The sequence below is a fragment of the Herpailurus yagouaroundi genome, unplaced genomic scaffold (assembly GCF_014898765.1).
Source record: "Herpailurus yagouaroundi ecotype Mexico unplaced genomic scaffold, PumYag 140, whole genome shotgun sequence".
Classification (NCBI taxonomy): Eukaryota; Metazoa; Chordata; class Mammalia; order Carnivora; family Felidae; genus Herpailurus; species Herpailurus yagouaroundi.
The window spans coordinates 55,753,526-55,775,367 of record NW_024412395.1 but is presented as its reverse complement, the minus strand read 5'-3'; the positions used below and the strand labels follow the sequence as shown (position 1 = coordinate 55,775,367).

Sequence of the window (21,842 nt, the reverse complement as noted above, 5' to 3'; positions counted from 1 at the left end):
GACTAGATCTTTCACCCATGCATGGTTTTGTACTATAATGTATTTTGTCATTTCAGAAACATTAGTTCATTGAGTTACACAGATTTTACAAATGTTAGCACATTTCACTATACAGTGTATTAACAAATCACATTCTTTAATATCACTATCAATCTTATGAGATAAGTCTTTAAATATTAACAAACTGTCAGGCTCATAATGGTGGATACAATTTTCTCCAAATTCTAATGTTCATTTGAAAGCTTGGATTTTATGCCTGGCAATAAATACGGTCAGTTATTGTCATGGAAGTGAGAAAGTAACTTTGTTCATTTTCAGGAAAATATCTACCAGATATAGCCAGGTCTGAATAGACACAGTTTGTCAGTCCTTCTTTCCAGTGAAACGGCGTTGAAGAAAATTGCAGCTAGTCCACCTCACAGCTTGAACGAGATCTCACATATGCTTTTCCCCCAGATAATATCCTGCTGTAGGGATGCCTTGTGCACACCTCTCTTCTTCTCACACAGAATATTAAAAAGATACATACTCAGTGGTCAAGATTTAATAAAATTAATGCTTTTTTTTTTTTTAACGTTTATTTATTTTTGAGACAGAGAGAGACAGAGCATGAACGGGGAAGGGGCAGAGAGAGAGGGAGACACAGAATCCAAAACAGGCTCCAGGCTCTGAGCGGTCAGCCCAGAGCCCGACGCGGGGCTCGAACTCACAGACCGCGAGATCGTGACCTGAGCCGAAGTCGGCCGCTTAACCGACTGAGCCACCCAGGCGCCCCAAATTAATGCTTTTTAAACTCCATCAAGAATATTAAGTGAAATTGAATTAGAAAAAAATTTTAATGTTTGTTTATTTTTGAGAGAGAGAGAGAGACAGAGCATGAGTGTGGGGGTGCGGGGGAGCAGAGAGAGAGGCAGACACAGAATCCAAAGCAGGCTCCAGGCTCTGAGCTGTCAGCACAGAGCCCCACCCGGGGCTCAAAGCCACGAGCTGTGAGATCATGACCTGAGCCGAAGCTGGACGCTTAACAGACTGAGCCACCCAGGCGCCCCTTGAATTTTTTTAAAGCCCGATTGCATGTGGTGGTGAAGGGTACAGTGACAGCTGATAGTTTGGTGCTACTGCATTGCTTTACACTGAAGCCCAGCAGTTTTACCCACCACAGCTTTTGCACGGAGTGTGAGAAAAGCAAATAACCTCTTAGTATATAATTACGAAAATTGATCTTGTGCATCCCCTTGAAAGAGTCTCCGTGATCCACGAGGTCCACACACCACACTGAAAATTGCTGTTCCAGTCACTGTGAAAAACAGATTCTTTGCCCTCATGAAACTTACATTCTACTGGGAAGAGACAAAAAAACAACAGAATTTGGTAAAGTGTTGGTACTTTAGATAGTTACAGGTACTAAAGAGAAAAAATACGACAACTAATGAAATAGAAGAATATGAATTGTCAGGGGGTTTTGAGCATTTTAGATAGGGTGACAGAGAAGGCCTCATTTAGAGGAAAGAACTGAAGCAGGTGAGGGAGAAGTCAGGAGAGATGCCTGCGGGGAGGACATTCCAGTTCTAGGAAACAGCTACCTGGAAGTGTTTCTTGTTATGTTTCACAAATGGCAAGGAAACCAGAGACTGGGGAGGAGTAGGTGAGAGGAAAGAAGAGGTGAACCTGGCAAGGTACGAAGAACCCTCCAGAGTCTTGTGGGTCAGCACTTCCAAAAAATCACATGCGTGCACATCAGCTGGGGGTCTCGTGAAAATGCTGTTTCTGACTCATAGATGGGAACTGGTCCTGCAATTCCGCATTTCCAACAAATTACCAGGTGAGGTCAATGTTGTGGTTCTCTTTGAGTAGCAATCTTGTAGGCATTTGTAAAGAGTTTGGCTTTTATTCTGCGTGACGTAGGAAGCCATTGGAGAGAATCTAGCAGAACAGTGGCCGGTTCTCACATGTGTCTTAACGTGGTCAGCTGTAAATAATAGTAACAGTAGTGGATCTGTGATCACTTATCAAGAGATGTGTGTTAGAATTTTTCAGATTTTAGAATGGTAATACATTTCATATATATGTATTTTATGACACTCCAGCAGTGTTTGAGAAAACACTCTGTAGTCATACATTGATATTTCTGCAGTGAAATGAACAGTCACACTCAACAGAATAAGTAAAGACTGTAAATATTTTTTTTTAAGTTGATTTATTTTGAGAAAGAGAGAGAGCATGTGGGGGAGAGGCAGAGAGAGATGGAAAGGGAGAATCCCAAGCAGGCTCCACACTATCAGTGGGGAGCCTGACGTGGGGCTTGAACCCACGAACCGTAAGATTGTGACCTGAGCCAAAATCAAGAGTTGGACACTCAACTGACTGAGCCACCCAGGTGCCCTAAGACTGTAAATATTCTTGTATCCATTCAGGTGAGGTTTTGGCCATCAAATGAATTATAAAGAATTATGAAAATACTTTTAGGTTTAGGACAGACCAGTGTTTGCTGCCAGATGAGTTATAAAAATACTTTTACTTTTCAAAGCACTTGGATTTTAGAATTGAGAAAAGATGGACCTTTGTTTCTATTATACTTTCAGGTAGTTGCTCTTCCTGTCCCTGCACCGCAGGAACTTTTAAGACAAATAAGTCTATTACATGTTCATTTCAGGCCTTGTTGGATGCAGCTGTGGACAAGAGAGCGCTTTCATGCCCCAGGTCCTGCTCTCAAAGGAAGAAAAATAGGTACCTATCAATTTGGAACACAAGTTCTCATTTCCAAAGAGTTTTTTCATCTTGGCAGCCTGGACTGTCATGTGTGTAGTCAAAGCACATTTAATTAAAACATGCTGAGCATTTTATTATACCTTGGGACAGTTAGCATGTGCTTAGAATTATCCAGCTCTGCTCATTTGTGGTTAACACAATATTACTTCCATATCAGGCTCTGCTTTCTTTCCTACAGCTCTGAGCTGCCTTCTTCCACATTTGGCCCCACGTCTTGTAATCTAAAGCAAACTTCTCTGTGTTCTTCACAATCCGCTTTTTTTTTTTTTCTTTAGGTGACTGGTTTTCCCAGAGAAGTCCAGTTTAAAAGAAATGCAGTAGGAAATTATCATGATAAAATTTGTTGCTATCTTTTCCCATCTCCATTATCTGTGATGTCAAATTATTACTAATAGGAGCATTATCTCTCTTTTCCCAGTAGAGTTTCACTTAAGGGTTATTATATCCCTGCTCTGAGTACCTGTCTTCTTGATAAAGCTTGAAAACACTGATATAAGGCAAGATTTTGAAAGGTTGCTGTTTTAATGCTTGCTGGCAAAATGATATGTTGACTCTCATCATTAAGGAATCCTAACTATTATATGAATCTGTGTCCAAAAAAATGCACATTCTAATAGACACATTTTAGTGCAACTGCTAAGCCCGAGAAAATGGCGATAGACTCCTTTTGCTACAAAACTATGTTGGTTTATGGGAAATGCGTGGGTTGGGAATAATTGTCTGAAGGATGAATAACAACTAAGAGAAAAACATTGCAGCTTTTCCTGTAAGAAAAGAACAAGGAAGATACACAGTGGACCCTTGGTGGTTGCAGGGATAGGGGTGCTGACCCACCCACCTCCACACAGTTGAAAATACAAGCGTAACTTTTGATTCCCCGAAAACTTAACTACTAAGCCTTACTACTAATAAATATTTTATAGGTTGTATGTATTATGTACCGTATCCTTACAATGAAGTAAGCTAGAGGAAGTAAAATGTTATTAAGAAAATCATAAAGAAGAGAAAGTACATTTACAGTACTGTACTGTAGTTATCAAAAAAAAAAAAAGAAATCCATGTATAAGCGGACCTGCACAGTTCACACCTGTGTTGTTCAAGGATCAACTTTGTACTGTTTCTGCTGAAGGAAATGAGAGCATTTGAGGCAACAGGGTTATGGTTCTTAGATCACTATCTGGGAAGATCTCCACTAAAAGTATAGTTTTACTTGGTTGTTTTCCAGAACTTGTATTTATGAAAAGTAAAAATTCTGCCAGGAGTTTTCATGTGATTACATTTTTATTGTCTGTAACTTCACGTGCTGTGGATGGTTAAAAGTCTAAGTTATTGGATTTGGAAGAAGTGTTAATCAGGTGTATTTTTGTGTGTGTGGTGAAATGTCTATGCCCTATGGTATATTCCTTTAAGGATGAATTACAAGGACTTCATAAAAAGTGAATTCATTGCCGTCTGATTTTAGGTGTGTGAGCTATAGAGAAATCAAGTAGAAGGGTATACTTTTTTTTTTTTTTTTTTTTTTTGCTATTATTGAGTTTCGTGTCATCTATTTTTTGTGGAAGAGGGTTTTAGGAAATATGTCCTGTTATTAAAGGTGAGTTTTTTTACTTCACGAAATCCAAACGAGAGCCATTTGAGAATGTTGAGAAGTTACCGGGAGGCTTGGCGGCAGCTAAGTCTCCTCTTGAAGTTCTCCGTCAGAAACCTGGTGTTAGGTAGGCCTATCTGAGGACTTTCTGTTAATGTGCCAACAAGTTGGATAAACCGTATCAGAAATTATCATATTCTTTAAAGAGAAAACCTCAGAGAGATATGACTTGCTGTCTAGAAGAAGAAATAGTAGGTTGGAAAATGACAACCCTTACCTTTGAATTGAGCTGAATGACCCAGTTCCCGTGTATAGCTTTTTGTTTCCAAGCCTATAGTGAAAACTTTGAGTAAGCAGAAAAACTTTGTTTGTGTAGTCTGCTTGCGAGGTCTGCCAAGTTGGTGAGAGGAAACATTGCTTAGGTCTTTACTAAAAGCCAAACTTGAGTTTTAAAAAGGAGAGGTTTCCAAGTTTGGTTCCCATCTCATTTAGGAGGCTTTGTTGGCCTCAAGCTGTGGGTCCATGGTGAAGAGATGAACACTGCATTTGCAAAATACTTGGTTTTAGAGATCTTTGATGAAACTGAATGTGAGCACTGTAGTTGCAGCCAGGAATTTTCTTCCACGTATTAGCAGTTCTGGGTCAACATTCTCTGAAGAATTCAAAACAATTATCTTTGGGTTTAAAAATAGTTTATTTCTGTCAGAATTGTATCATGACACATCAGTTCTCAACTTGGAACAGTTTTAAATGACTTTGTGTTTTCTAAGGGTGAATTTAACTGACCTGATTTGGCCATCACTTTCCAGAGTGAATTTTAATTATCTCAGTTGAAATGCTTCCTTCCCACGTTTTGAAGCATTTTCTAGGAAAGAAGTTTAGTCAAGGTAGGAGATACCTAGAAACCTAGTGAAGCACTTTTTTATTTGTTCCTTGTTGAAATTGTTTATGTTATTATGAGCCTTTTTTACCTCTGAATTTTCATTTACTAAGAAATCTATTTCTTTTAGAGTAAGAAGTTTGGTTGTTTTCTTTGTGACTCTCTCAAATATTAGCAGTAGTAATTATTTGGTATTTATTGTGGATTTTATGTCCTTGTTCTTTTAAAAAGATCACTTTATAGTGAAATTGACTTTTGTGATCACAAGCATCTCATTATTTTAGTATGCCAGAATTTGGTACAGAAACAGAATAGCGACATGTCATTAATGCCTTTCATTTTCTGATTAAAGCAGGACAGGGAATCTCTTGCCAGTTGGTTGAAAGGTGGGTCTTCATTTGAAGGGGAGAAAAACTCTTTTTCTTGTCAATAAATGTCATTCTTTTCACAAAAATCAAAATTGCTAATTTTCAAACCAAAGACAATCTGAAACAAATGTTCTTTAAAACATTAATCACAGTTTTTGAGTGTTCATGCCTCATTAGTCTAAACCTCATTTAAAATGCAACATAGTCCTTTTTGAGAAAAATCCATCGTATTGTTAAAAACTTTTGGTTTGAGCCTAAAACAAACAGCTTAAATTTAACATTCTAGTCTGTTCTACGGTGAACTATTTATTTTTTAAGTAAAAAGTTAAGCAGATTTAAACTTAATGGAAAAATATTGTTCTAAACCAAAGAATTCATTTAACGTAACTATATAATGATACACAAACTATTCATATAAACAGTGAAAAAATTTTGTTTTGTTTTCTAAAGTCAGTCATTTTCAACAATATGCATAGACATACTAGATATAAATAGGATCCAGTTGGAGAGAGCACAAAGATTTACTCAATCATACAATGTTTAAAAATTTCTTTTTAATGTTTATTTTTGAGAGAGAGAGAGAGAGAGAGAGAGTGCGAGCAAGGGAGAGACAGAGAGAAAAGGAGACAGAGAATCTGAAGCAGGCTTAGGCTCTGGGCTGTCAGCACAGAGCCCGATGCAGGGTTCAAACCCATGAACCACGAGCCAAAGTCGGACCTGAGCCAAAAGTCGGACGTTTAACCGACTGAGCCTCCCAGGCGTTCCAGTCATACAATGTTTTATATTTATTCTAAAAATTCAGCATATTAAGATATTTTATAAATATATTGAATCATGTCAATAAATGAACATTTTGAGTACCTCCCAAATAGCCCTAATATTGTAAATTATATCCTATCAAAGATATTATCCTAGATATATTTTCTTAAGATTTTTTAATCATTGCTTAAAGAGACAGATGAGCATTTTGAAATTTTTAATATTAAAGGAAAATTGAATGTTCTGAAAATATGAATACTTAGAGAAAAAAGCACAGAAGAAAATTATAGCAAAGATAAGTTTAACATTAGAACTTGCTTAAAATCTGTATCTTCAAGTTTTGAAAAGCAAGAAAAAATTGGAATAATTTTTTATAGACATGACAAAATATATAAAAGTAAGATTTCCTTGACTCACAATTCTAGCAGTTAACCAAAAAGAAAAGAAAATTTAATTATGCAACTTCTCTTTTTCTTAATGAAAGCTTCCCATTCAGCAGATTCGATTAGAACAGGGAGAAGAGGTTGGGGCGCCTGGGTCGCGCAGTCGGTTAAGCGTCCGACTTCAGCCAGGTCACGATCTCGCGGTCCGTGAGTTCGAGCCCCGCGTCAGGCTCTGGGCTGATGGCTCAGAGCCTGGAGCCTGTTTCCGATTCTGTGTCTCCCTCTCTCTCTGCCCCTCCCCCGTTCATGCTCTGTCTCTCTCTGTCCCAAAAATAAATAAAAAACGTTGAAAAAAAATTTTTAAAAAAAGAACAGGTGGAAGAGGGAAATGAGGACCTGCAACGAGATTCTGAGGGGAATTCAAAGACCGTAGAGGAAGATGATGCCTCAAAATGTGTACATTTGCCACAAAGCTTATATTTGATTCCCAGGCCTCAGACTGGGAGTATGATTTCTAGGCTAGTGTGTTCATTTCAAGAGCCCACTCAAAAAATTAGTCTTGTGGAGTTTGTTAAATGGGACTTTTTTTAAATTTTTTTTTTTTTTTTAACATTTATTCATTTTTTGAAAGACAGAGAGAGACAGAGCATGAATGGGGGAGGGTCAGAGAGAGAGGGAGACACAGAATCTGCAGCAGGCTCCAGGCTCCAAGCTGTCAGCACAGAGCCCGATGCGGGGCTTGAACTCACGGGACCGCAAGATCATGACCCGAGCCGAAGTCAGCCGCCCAACCGACTGAGCCACCCAGGCGCCCCGAATGGGACTTTTCTTTATCTGAATCAGTTTCCATGGTTTTCTCTTCTTACAGATAGTTAACTTACACTTTTAGTTTTTAACAGTTTTTTTTTTTCCTCCTTAGCACAAATGTAATATATTCCTTGAATACTTTTTTTTTTTTTTTTTTTAAAAACCACATAGTCTTATAAGACAAGTAAAAAACACCATCTAGAGAAACTTCATTCTTCCGGGTTCTGGGAAAAAATAATGCCCCAACAGCCTAGGACATCCATTGTATGTAATAAGTTAACTTCTCTCCTGTGCTTCTAGGGAGACACTGGTTATCTACCATATGTGGGGGAACTGACAAAATAGTCACTCAGAACGTTTTCTGTGCTAGGTGGGTCAGATGAGGAACCTGAATGAGAAAGGCTGATGTAGAGCTCATGAATGTGACTTAAATGATGGTATGTTATTCTAGATCTTTCATATTCTGTCTCGTTGGCTCTCTGGCCCCTTATGTACGTACACACACACATCTTTTCTTTCATTTCGAAAAGTGCGATCAGACGGTACATACCAATCAACTTGGTCTTCATTTTCCATACAGTTTACTGATCTCTCTTTTTTTCTTTTGGCTTTCTGCATTTATTTGTTTAGATTTTGCTTACAGTCACATAGGAGAATGTCTCGAACAGAACCTTTCTACTTTTCCACTTGCTTAGACGCACCTGTGACTTCTGAGCCCATTATTCCCCACCTCTGCATCTTTGCTCCGTCAGTATTACTGGCAAGTATTATTTCTTTCTTTTCTTTTCTTTCTCTTTTTTTTTTTACTGGCTATTTCTTCTACCTCATGAGAATTGAGAATTGGTCTGGGCCTGACTATACCACCCCTCTCTCGGCAGACATCTGAGTATTTAGTGGGAAGTAAGTACCAAGCAGAAGAAAACACATTTCATTACTTGTGGATGCTTCCTGGACAACTCAGCCCAGGATCCCTCCAGTGCCTGCATCTCAAGCTTTCCTCAACATGTCTTTTATTTCAACCAGTCTGCATTATTTGTGGTTCCTCAAATACTTCTGAACTCTCTTGTTTCTGTGTCCTTATCACTGTATTCCCTCTGTTCAGAATGGTGTTCTTCCTCTTACCTCCAGTCTCCTTTCCTTAGCTCTTTGACTTTAAAAATCATCGGTCTTTGAAAAAACTCTCATCAGAGGATACCATCTCTGTTTTTCTTTCTTGGCGCTCTGGCTAAAAGTGACGACTCCTTTCCTTCTTTTCTTTCGTCAGTTCAGCAGATACTTACTGGGGACCTGTTCTTGCCAGGAATTTTGACAAAATCATGGTTTTACTTCTATTATCTTGTTTGTGTAATAATGTCCACCTTATTTTCCTAAATAAATTACATCTGGACCCACCTTGTAACTGACATTCTTACCCAAAGGTGTTTAATACATATTTACTGAGTGAACGAAACTTTCTGATTATTTTAACATTGTCTGTGGCAGCATAACTTTTTTTTTTCTTATAAAATTTTCTTTTGTGTAGATAGAAAAGTATTACTGACACTTAAATGTGATGGAGAAAATCTTTTAATGGATTTTTGTAGGTATGTACTTAATTTAAAGACTCGTCCATACCATACTCAGGTTATTTTAAGCAGCTGTCCCTGAGTTTTTAAGATGGTTTTAAGGTGAGCTGTCCCTGAATCATAGGTTGTCTGGCTGTCATTCTCAGTCATGCTCTAGTGATGGAAGTCTGTCACGTTTATAAGCTTGGTGTGGGTGGTTTCCGTGACGGAATCAAAAAGGGGGGAGGGGAGCCCTAGAGAGTGCCAGCTGAAGGCAGATCACAGACATTTGGGACTTACTGGCCTGTAACTTCCTTTCAACAGGCTGAAAGGACTTTAAAGTGCTAAAAGACCACACGATTTCCTCTCTTTTCTTCATTACCTTTTGTATTTCTTTTCTTAGATGAAATGTATCTTAGCCCACCATACCCCATATCCTAGATATGCCCAAAAGATCACGATTTAAAACAGTTCTTCTCAAAGTATGGTTTGGGGACCTCTGGGGTTCCTCAAGTTTTTTTCAGTTCCCACAAAGTTAAATTAGAATAATAAGACAACATTATTTGCCTTTTTCACTCCTCTTCTCTCACAAGTGTCTACTTGAATCTTCCAGAAGGTACATGGCAAGTGATACTACAATAGGTTAAATATAGAGGCAGGTATGAGAATCTGTCTTCAATTAGACCAGACACGAAAAAAATTTGCAAAATGTAAACCAAATACTTGGTTTTGAAAAAATAGCTATTTTTCATAAAAGTGTTAAAATATAATGCCCTTAGTATTTAACAAATTAGCAACTAAAAATTTTATTAAAACAAATGAAAACAAATTAAAATTTGTCAGTTTTATAATGTGGTTCGTATCAGTAGATATTAAAAGCTCTTTAGAATCTGGATTTTTGAAACCAAAAGTTTGAGAACCACTGGTTTAAGAGATGTAAAATATTTAAAGAAGAACAGACTTTTTTTTTTTTTTGTGGATGTTTTTATTTATTTTTGAGACAGAAAGCAAGAGCCGGGGAGGGGCAGAGAGAGAGAGTTGGGGAGATAGGAACCTAAGCGGGCTTTGCCCTGACAGCAGAGAGCCCAATGCAGAGCTCAAGCTCATGAGCTATGAGATCATGACCTGAGTCAAAGTCGGACACTTAGCCAACTAAGCCACCCAAGCAACCCCAGACTTTCTTTTTTGTGTCTGTTTTATTTTTGACAGAGGTGAGGGGGGGAGAGGCAGGGACAGGGAGAGAGGGGGATAGGATCCGAAGCAGGCTCTGTGCTGATGGCCGAGGGACCGTTGCGGGCTTGAACTCAGGAACTGTGAGATCATGACCTGAGCTGAAGTCAGACACTTACCCAACTGAACCACCTAGGGCCCCAAGAAAACAGACTTTTAACAGATTACAAGATAAAGTCCTTTTGGTGTAGTCAAGGTATCTTCAAACTGGAATATACGGTAATTGAACATACTGGTTTCTAGTTGCTGGGCATTTAGGTTGAGTCCAGTTTTTCAGTCTTAAAGGAATATTGCAGTGATACTCTTCTATATTGCTATTTTCCAGACATCCTTAATTGTTTTACAGTAAATTCCTAGAACGAGAATAGAGCTGCTGGGTCAGAAGGTATGCAGAAGGAACTGACATGACCTGTTATATAACTTCCGGGGCCAAGTATGCCCCCCCTGTTTGTTGTTGGTGTTGGTAATCAGTGCCCCAGTTATCAGGAAGTCCAGGGTCTTTCTCTTTAGGCAGCCTCTTCCTGTAGGTCTGAGCCCCTGAAGTCTTACTCAGTCCCACAGTGGTCCCCTCCTCTTCCAAATGCAGAAGGAGAGGTGCAGTGTAACAGTACACTCTCTGTCTTCCTTATTTTTATCAGTTTCTGTCAGTGTTGAAGACCAGCCCCATATTGTTTGTGATAATTGCTTATCTAATGCTGCTGGGATCCTGTTTCTGGTCAGACTTGGCCCAGGTCAGGTGGTAGGGTCCCCTCCCTAAGGAAAGGAAAAAAAACCCTCAAGGCAACCTTGCTATTCACGTACTTGACAACTTCCTTCACGACCTTGTAACATGAGGCCACTTAATCAGACTACATGTTTGTGTGTTGCCATATATGGGAGACAAAGAAGTAAACAGTATATTAAAAAAACTACACCCGTGGCATTCGGGGCTCAGTTTTTTGGGTACGAACCCGACTGAGCGATGCCAGCAGGAATAAAGTTGCTTCCTGGGAAGAAGAGCCTCTGTGTCACCACTCTCTGTGCGAGAATCCTGCTACGGTCACAGTAGTGACCCCACTTGGAGGTCCGGATTGCAGTTTGTTAGTTCATGCTCTTACACTCAATGATTTCAGTGTACCAGGGAGGACGAGGACGCTTCGTGCATCAGTCTCATGCTGGGTCGGAATCTGTCCTCCCCAATAAACCCATAAGCCCTTTTGTGTGGCCCCAGCTCACCGGTTCAGTTAATCCATTTTCAAGGTCATTTTACTTCAGGAGTGTCTCTGCCTTTTCTTGCCAGTGGAACTTGGTTTGGATTGTGAGTTTCTTCTGGAGCAGAATTCCTTAGCTTTGAATCTGAGGAATCAAAGATTGGAGTGATGTTGCTTCCCTTCCAGAAGGACTTAGGGTCCTAGAAAAATCCGTCTCCCCAACTCTAGCAACTAACTCTGCCCACCAAGAGGTTGGGCTTGTTTCTCTAAGTCGTCTAGCCATGGCCCCTCCATGGGCTGCTTTCCCCTGATTCTGAGGGCAGTGGTGCTTGCCCGTTGCCTAACGTAGTCAACAAAAAGACCAAGGTGACCTAAGGCTCCCTAAGCATTAGAAAGATTGTCATAATTTTTAAGGGTTTTCCTTCAAAGAGCATCTTATTTGAGCTCTGTCATGACAGGTGCCTGTTAAACACTTTGAAAGGCTTAGGATAAGTATTGCTAATTGCTCTCCAGAGAGGTTGTGCCAGTTTATGCTCCCATCAGCAGAAAAATACATGGCTAGGAAAAGACTTTTAAAACCCAAACTTCACTCAAGGGGTGCCTGGGCGGCTCAGTCGGTTAAGCGTCCGACTTTGGCTCAGGTCATGATCTCAACCGGTTCACGAGTTCAAGTCCCGCATTGGGCTCTGTGCTGACAACGCAGAACCCGCAGCCTGCTTCAGATTCTGTGACTCCCTTTCTCTCTGCCCCTCCCCCGCTGGCGCTTTGTCTCGCTCTCTCAAAAATGAATAGACCTTAAAAAAATTCAAACAACCCCAAACTTCACTCTTAAAAGTCACTAATCATTAGAATTGTTTTAATACTAAAGGAAACTCAAACTTTTCTCCCACTATTTCTTGGTTATTTGCTAAATGCTCAGTTTATTTGGCCACATAATTGTGATCTGTAGCATCTTGAATAATAATGCCTTCTGTAATATAGTAGGTATACAGGGAAGAACAAAATAATAAGAAGAGAACGCACAGCTGAAATCATTGGCAGTGGCCTGAGGCTAATATGGTAACATCATTATGTTTTTAAATTCACTTTTGGTGAGGGCAGGAGAGGGTACTCATTTACTAAAGCTCTCCTAAGCGCAGGGTGCTTTATGTATGACACCTAATTTGATCCTCACAAGAAACCTGTATTGTCACTATTCCCATTTCAGATGATGATATTATTCCATTTTATAGATAAAGAATAAGATACAGAGAGGTAGTAAATTTCCTAAAGCCACACAGCTTTAGGTAAAAGTTGATGTTTCCCTAAGAAAGTCTTATCTAGGACTGGATACACAATTCTCCAGAGGCAGGATTTTGAGAATTAGCCTCTTTCTCACCTTCTCCAAAGTCAAAGCAACCTGCAGAAGGCTATCACTGCTTGGGTACAGGCTTTGTGCAGCGTTTGTGAGGAATTAGGGCTAACTACAAAGTTAGAGGGCACAGTCCCAAAGGCTTCCTTAATTCTGACACCCCCTCAGGTTTGATAATTCACTAGAAGGACTCCTAGAACTCACTCACAGTCAGGATTTATTACAGAGAAAGGTACAAATTGTAATCAGCCAAGGGAAGAAGCATGTACAGCCAGGACCAGGAGAAGGACAAAATGTGGAGCTCCCCTCGTCCTCTCTGTTTAAAGCCCCCACACATAGTGATGAAGTGCTTTCTGAGGTTCCGAAGCTCAAGAAGGCTGTGATGCCTCTTACGGAGAAGATACATGTGTTGGATAAGTTTCACTGAGGCATGAGTTACAGTATACAGCTGTTGGCTGTGAGTTCAGTGCTAATGAATGACAATATTTATTAAATAAGGTGTCTTTAAACAGAAACAAATAAACAAGGTTATGTATTCATAGGTGATGAGAATGTTGTGACCAGAGGCATATAGGAACCTAACTTTGTGTTTTCCCCAGGGAACAGTGGTTCAGTATTCACTAATTGAGTGTTCAAGGTGACTCTGTAGAATAGAACTTGAAATAACGAGAAGCAACTGTATTTGCTGCTTTACTTCGTTACTCATTTATTCATGTCATCTTTTATTTGTTCATTAAAAAATATATTTGAACACTCCTACTGGGTGCCAAGCAATTTCTACATGACTTAGAATTTCCTTTTTGTGTTCTTATGCCTATCGTCAGTAGTCTTGCTGTAGCCCTCTGACTCCAAATATTTGTGTGGTTCATGATAACATAAGTGAAGTGTTGGCATTTTAAAGGTTGAGGGGAATGTTTTGAGTCTATGATCATTTTTACTTAACCTACATATGCTAGATTCAGCCTTCTCCATAAACTTTTCGTAAATTTATTTACCTCCGTGGAGACCAGGATTTTTTGGACCAGATTCCTTAATGGGTTCATGTCGGGTGGTAGCAGAACCAGGTGAGGTAGCCGGCCACGTATTCCCACGCCGAGACGCTATGTCAGCCGATTTAGCTACATGGTATTGCGGGCAGAGCTTTTGACCAGCAACATTATTACTGAGCTGTGCTTTACTGATGAGATGCCAGACCACACTGGTACCTCTCCTCTTTCTAACTCTCCCCATCTCCCGCACGCGTTTTTGTTTTTGTTTTTTTTTTTTTTAATTTTTTTTTTTCAACGTTTATTTATTTTTGGGACAGAGAGAGCCAGAGCATGAACGGGGGAGGGGCAGAGAGAGAGGGAGACACAGAATCGGAAACAGGCTCCAGGCTCTGAGCCGTCAGCCCAGAGCCCGACGCGGGGCTCGAACTCCGGAACTCGAGATCGTGACCTGGCTGAAGTCGGACGCTCAACCGACTGCGCCACCCAGGCGCCCCTCCCGCACGCGTTTTTATTTCCATCTCTTTCCACATCCTCTTTTACACTGTCTCCTAAACCCTCATTCAAGCAGAGTGAGGGGAAATGGCCTTGAAAAGCAGATGTTCACCTCATGGTCTTTGTGGCTCCCTGGATACTCTCCTCCACTGAAGTGTTTCTCCTTTCCTGGTTTTGATTGTTCATGATATATGAAGACACTAAGTACCTTGCTGCTCTTCTCTCCTGAAGTTAGTAAAACCAGTTACATTGGAATCCTCCAAATACGATGGGGAGATACACTTCTGAGGATTAAAACTGTTATCTGGTGAATTTGACTGAAAAAGAAAAAATTCCAATAATTTCAGGGATCTGAGAATCCCTTAATTGTAGAATTAAGCCCAAAGATACAAAGACTTTATTGACTATCAGTGACTGTGAGAAATGAGTGCATACTGTAAAAATTAACCGTGGTGTTTTTATGTGCTAAACAGTTGAATAGTCACTTTCTTTGAACATCTTTGTGAAACTGTACTCCCAAGAAAATAAAGACCAAGACTAAAAATCCTCTGAATGTCCTTTAGAGTCTTAACACGATGCCTAGGACACACAGACATCAACAAACATATATTAAATATATATTAATATAACTTAATTTAATGTATATTAACCATATGTGATTAAAATATAAATATTCAGTAATGTTAACTTGGTGTTTATTCTTTCAGATACAGATGAATATAGACCTCCTGTTTGGAAATCTTACTGTAAGTATGCAAATAATTTTAAATTGGGTGGGTTATAGTGCTTTATAAGTGATATAGAAATAGAAATATTAAAATCATTAGGTATGAAGATTCATTTCATTTTGTACACATTATTGAAAAATTAATTTATAGCAGGGTTTGGGAACAGCGTAGAAGTAGTAATTGTGGGAAAACAGGAGTGTTTCCATAAGGTCTGTCTATGGTTTGCATGTCTGGAATGCATCTCATCTCTCTGAGCTTGCATGAAGTTCCATATTGAACTTGAGGCCACTTGTTGACATTGGCTGATAAAAACTAATGAAAAGAGAAGCTAACTGAGAATTCAAGCAATCTAATTATTCTCAGATCCCAATTCTTTATATGGAAAAGAACTATGGGCTATATAAATGATAAGTCAGAAGGCTGTCTTCATAGAATGAATGGATGAAAACAGGCAAAAGTGGTTTTGTTTTGTTTTGTTTTGTTTTTGTTTTTGTTTTTGTTTTTTTAGGAATTGCTTTCCTGCGTATGAGAGACCTTTGGATTCTGTTTTGCTCTTTAAACTTTGCATTAGAATAAAAATCTTTTCAAAAGAGTCTAGGCTCTTTGCCCTTTATTTTCCCTTCCTTGTCCTTGAGAATATTGTCTCTTCAAGTAAAAGATATTTCAGATTTTTTTTTTTTATAAAAATTTTTTTTTTCAATGTTTATTTATTTTTGGGACAGAGAGAGACAGAGTATGAACGGGGGAGGGGCAGAGAGAGAGGGAGACACAGAATCAGAAACAGGCTCCAGGCTCTGAGCCATCAGCCCAGAGCCTGACGCAGGGCTCGAACTCACTGACCGTGAGATCGTGACCTGGCTGAAGTCGGACGCTCAACCGACTGCGCCACCCAGGCGCCCCTATTTCAGATTTTTTAAAAGTGGAAATGGGATTGATATAATCAAAGTAGCCTTAAAAAGAAATCCATGAATACACTACTGCTGACGCCATTACTGTAAGTTTTTGTTTATGTATGGAGTTGCATAAGCAGCCTGAGAAACCTGTACTTTTAGACATACATTATCAACATCTTTGTAAGTGTTGAGTTATCCTAAGTTTTGATATTTGTAAGTTGCCGAAATTTGCTGCCTGCAGGGTCGGCTATTCAGATTCTTGGTTTTGTGTTCCCAGAACAACAGATAGGTTTATTTCAGCACGTTGCTACTTTGGGCTACTTATAGTAAGCAAAATATGAATAATCTCTAGAAATATTGCCATAGAGACTTTTTCCCCACCCCTGCCTGTGCCCTTTTTGTTTATGGGAAGTATAGTTCAAAGAATGTATAAAAATGACTAACGTTCTTCTTAAATATTTTGTCTTGCAATATCATTGGCTAGAAACCTATTTAAAATTCTTGTCTGCATTTTCTGGTTTTCAGTTTACCTTTGTTCTCTTTGTTCTGACTTGTACCTTGCACATTTTTTATGTAAGAGCATCTATGAAGCCCCACACTGTTATGGAATCATGGTGATGATTTTTTTTCCTCTGAAGAATATTGATCACTAAATGTAGTATAGGCAGTTTGTATTTCTGTATCTCTAAATGTCTCCTAGTAGCCATCATTTTTAAAAAAATGGCATATTTCTTTTTTTTTTAATTTTTGGAGACAATTCTGCTACTGAGTTTTAGTTTTTTGTTTTTTTTTTTTAGTAACCTCAATGCCTGAGCTCCCCCCAGCATAATTCTAAAACTTTACAAATATGAACCAATAGGAAATTAGAACTAGCAAGAAGTCTAAGTTGAGGATTTTTATTATTTATTAAAAAAATTTTTTTAATGTTTGTTTATTTATTTATTTTTTTAATTTTTTCAACGTTTATTTATTTTTGGGACAGAGAGAGACAGAGCATGAATGGGGGAGGGGCAGAGAGAGAGGGAGACACAGAATCGGAAACAGGCTCCAGGCTCTGAGCCATCAGCCCAGAGCCTGACGCGGGGCTCGAACTCACGGACCGCGAGATCGTGACCTGGCTGAAGTCGGACGCTTAACTGACTGCGCCACCCAGGCGCCCCAATGTTTGTTTATTTTTGAGAGAGAAACAAAGAGTGTAAGTGGGGGAGGGGCAGAGAGAGAGGGAGGCAAAGAATCCGAAGCAGGCTCCAGGCTCTGAGCTGTCAGCACAGAGCCCGACACGAGGCTCAAACTGAAAAGCTGTGAGATCATGACCTGAGCCAAAGTTGGACGCTTAACCAACTGAGCCACCCAAGCACGCTTAAATTCAATAATATGCGATTATATATGTAGAAAGAGAAGAAAAATTCCCTCCCAGAGATAAACTTAGATATACATAAACATACTTTCTCTGATGACCGCCATGTTCTATTCATTCTTTCTTCATTACAAATCAACCTGAAGTGAGGCTAGAATGTCGTGGTATTGGTGTAATTTTCACTGATTCATTTTCAGATACTCTGAAAATTATCCTTTCCTTGGCAAATTATTTCAGTATCTGAATTCCTTCTTTTGCTGCATTTACTCTATTTGAAGAAGCGGTGGTAACTTTGGCTCAGAAATTTTGTTTTTAGGGGAGATTATCTTTGAAGATAGAGGTTTGCAATATAAATAGGGGAGAAAAACACATCTGTCACTTCTACCATAATCCTAATTTTAGTTTCAAGTTTGACATGTAATAATGTGTTTTAAAAATCGATAACCATTGGGGCGCCTGGGTGACTCAGTCAGTTAAGTGTCCAACTTCGGCTCAGGTCATGATCTCTTGGTCTGTGAGTTCGAGCCCCCCGTTGGGCTCTGTGCTGACAGTTCAGAGCCTGGAGCTGCTTCGGATTCTGTGTCTCCTTTCTCTGCCCCTCCTCTGCTCATGCTCTGTCTCTGTCTCAAAAATAAATAAACATTAAAAAAATTAAAAAATATACACATATATAACCATTATTTGCTTGTATTAGAGACGTGCCTTATGCAATACAACCACCAAGAATTCAGGAAAATAAAGGGCCAGATTTTGGAGAACACAGCCAAATACCCAGTACTAATTTGTTACAAGGTAAAAAGACATTTGTGTGGATTATGATTTTTCTATTTATGCTTGCCTTTGGGCTTTCACTAAGTTTAGTTTGTTTTATTTTCTTCGTGTTGCTCTTAACAGATTTTAATTTAATAACAAATAGAACTGTACCACAGTTTTCTGTAAAAAGCAGCCAGTTTGTGATTCCTAATATATTTATGCTTTCTACAGAAGGGCAATTTAGAATTGTTTGTAATAGCAGAATATTAGAAAAAACCTAAGTGTCTGCCATAGGAGAGACATAGGTTAACTGAACAACCTATAACACCAAAAAGAACGAGGAAGATATCTGTGAGCTGATGTGGAATGATTTACTTTCTGTCTTTACAGTATATCAGCTGCAGCAGGAAGCCCCTCATCCTCGAAGAATTACCTGTACTAATGAGGTGGGTGTGATGTGACTGTTATAAGAACGTGTCTCTCAAGTGATGAATCACTGTCTTCTACTCCTGAAACCAATATTCCACTCTGTATTAACTAACTAGAATTTAAATTAAAATCTGAAAGAAACACAACCAACACAAACCAACAAAAAACCAAAATGTCTCTCGGTCATCTGTTTACCAAACTTTGACCTTCCTCCCGTGGCATGGTTATTTGTGGGATTGGCCAGTTATGTTAGTTAGCTTCATAAAGTTGTACTTGAATGCATCTTTCTTAACGTTCTCCTCAGTTGCACTAACTGTCACTTTTTTTTTTAATTTTTTTTAACGTTTTTATTTATTTTTGAGACAGAGACAGAGCATGAATGGGGGAGGGGCAGAGAGAGAGGGAGACACAGAATCGGAAGCAGGCTCCAGGCTCTGAGCCGTCAGCCCAGAGCCCGACGCGGGGCTCGAACTCACGGGCAGTGAGATCGTGACCTGAGCTGAAGTCAGACGCCTAACCGACTGAGCCACCCAGGCGCCCCTAACTGTCACTTTTTAATGGACTATTTGGAGTATAGAATGTGACAGTGTAGTTTTAAGTGATGTTAGTATTCTTCTCGGTTAAGTCACACATTCTTCAATAAAGTTTGAAGGCATTATTGAAGTAACTTTTCCATTAAAAGAAAGATTTATATTGTGGTTTTGAAAATGAGCAGAAGACATGAACGGTACTTATCACCGTATTTTCAGTACTGAAAAGATGTTCAGCTTCACAAACAATAAGAGAAATGCAAATTAAAATACACAGAGAGACCATTTCCACCTTTTTAGATTGGCAAAAGTTCAAAAGATTAGACTATGCTTAGTTGGTAAGTCTGTGAAGAAACAAACACTCTCATATATTGCTGATGGGAATGTGAAGTGTTACATTTTATGAGAATTTTGTGATATCTGACAAATCGATACCTGCATTTACCTACCAGTCCAATTTCTAGTGATTTGCCCTGATGAATTACCTGTACAAATATGGACTTATATATGCCCAAAGTTTTTGATTAGAGGATTATTTGTAATAGCAGAACATTAGGGAAAAAACCTAAATATCAGTCCATAGGGGACCGATTGAATAAACTGTGATATTAAAAGGAATAAGGAAGTTTCTGTGAGCCGATACGGAATGATTCCAGGTAGAAAGTGTATACGCAGACATACCTTGGAGATATTGTAGATTTGGCTAGACCCACTGCAATAAAGCCAATATTGCAATAAAGAGAGTCAAATGATTTTTTTTTGTTTTTTCATACATATAAAAGTTATGTTTACACTATACTATAGTCTTTTAAGCATGCAATAGCATTATGTCTAAAAACACAATTTACACACATGAATTTAAAAATACTTCATTGCTAAAAATGCTGTCATGTAAGCTTTCAGTGAGTTGTAATCTTTTTGCTGGTGGAGGTTCATGCCTCAATACTGATGGCTGCAGTTGATCAGTTGTGGCTGGTGAAGGCTGGGGTGGCTGTGACAGTTTCTTAAAATAAGACAACAATGAAATTTGCCACATTGATGAACTCTTCCTTTCACGTACGGTTTGTAGCATGTAATGCTGTTGAGGAGCATTTGAAAGAAGCAGAACTTCTTTGAAAATCAAGAGTCAATCCTCTCAAACCCTGTTGCCACTTTGTCAACTAAGTTTAGGTCATATTCTAAATCCTTGTCGTTTCAACAGTGTTCATGCCATTTTTATCGGGAGTAGATTCCATCGCAGGAAACCGCTTTCTTTCCTCATGTACAAGAAGCAACTCCCCTGTCTTATCATGAGATTTCAGCAATTTGGTCATATCTTTAGGCTCTACTAATTCTAGTTCTTCAGCTGTGTCCACCACATCTGTGGTTGCTTTCTCCACTGAAGTCTTGAACCCCTCAAAGTCACCCATGAAAGTTGGAATCAACTTCTTCCAAATTCCTGTTAATGTTGGTATTTTGACCTTCTCCCATGAATCATGAGTGTTCTTTGTGACATGTAGAATGGTGAATCCTTTCCTGATAGTTTTCAGTTTACTTTACCCAGATCTATAGAGGAATCACTATCTATGGTAGCTATAGCCTTATGAAATGTATTTCTTAAGTAATAAGGCTTGAAAATCAAAATTACTCCTTGACCCATGGGTTACAGAACGGATATTGTGTTAGCAGGCATGAAAACATCATCATTCTTATTGTACATCTCCATCAGAGCTCTTGGGTGACCAAGTACATGATCACTGAGCAGTAATATTTTGAAAGGAATCTTTTTTTCTGGGCAGTAGGTCTCAACAGTGGGCTTAAAATAATCAGTAAATCAGATGTGCTGTCATCCAGACTTTATTGTTCCATTTATAGAGCGTAGGCAGAGTAGAATGAGCATAATTCTTCAGGGCCCTAGGATTTTCAGAATGGTCAGTGAGCATTGGCTTCAACGTAAAGTCCCCAGCTGCATTAGCCCCTAACAAGAGTCAGCTTGATTTTTGAATCTTTGAAACCAGGCAATGACTTCTCCTCTCTCAAAGTTCTAGATGACGTCTTCTTCTAATATAAGGCTGTTTCATCTTTACTGAAAATCTGTTGTTTAGTGTAGCCACCTTCATTCATTAGCTCTATCTTCTGGATAACTTGCTACAGCTTCCACGTCAGCACTCACTGCTTCACCTTGTACTTTTATCTTACAGAGACGGCTTCTTTCCTTAAAGCTCATGAACCCACCTCTGCCAGCTTCCAACTTTTTTCCTGCAGCTTCCACACCTCTCTCAGCCTTTACAGAATTGAAGAAAGTTAGGGCTTTGCTCTGAATTAGGCTTTGACTTAACAGAATGTGGTAGCTCGTTTGATCTTCTATCCAGACCAGAACTTTCTCCATTATTGCTTTCTTATCATTCATGTGTTCACTGGAGTAGCTCTTTTAATTTCCTTCAAGAACTTTTCTTTTACATTCACAGCTTGGCTAACTGGGATAAGAGGCCTAGCTTTTGGCCTCTCTCAGCTTTTGACGTGCCTTTCTCACTAAGCCTAATTGTTTCTAGCTTTTGATTTAAAGTGAGAGATGTGTGACTCTTTCCCTTGAACATTTAGAGGCCACCGTAGGGTTATTCATTGGCCTACTTTCTATCCTGTTGTGTCTCAGGGAATAGACCCAAGGAGTAGGAAAGAGATGGGGAATGCCCAGTTGGTGGAGAAGTCAGAACACTCACAACATGTAGGGATGAAGTTTGCTGTCTTATGTGGGTGAGGTTTGTGGTGTCCCAAAACAATGATGATGCTAACATCAGAGATCCTTGATTACAGATCACTATG

The 21,842-nt window shown here is 39.2% G+C and overlaps 1 protein-coding gene across 1 annotated transcript in view; it reads left to right on the top strand.

The window, feature by feature from the left end:
* CHN1 (chimerin 1) overlaps window positions 1–21,842 on the top strand; it is a 206,988-nt gene that overhangs the window by 33,791 nt on the left and 151,355 nt on the right. Inside the window, exons 2-3 of the mRNA XM_040475436.1 lie at window positions 15,058–15,096; window positions 18,472–18,527. Of these exons, the coding sequence (XP_040331370.1) occupies window positions 15,058–15,096; window positions 18,472–18,527 (95 nt within the window). The remainder of the gene's footprint in view (window positions 1–15,057; window positions 15,097–18,471; window positions 18,528–21,842) is intronic.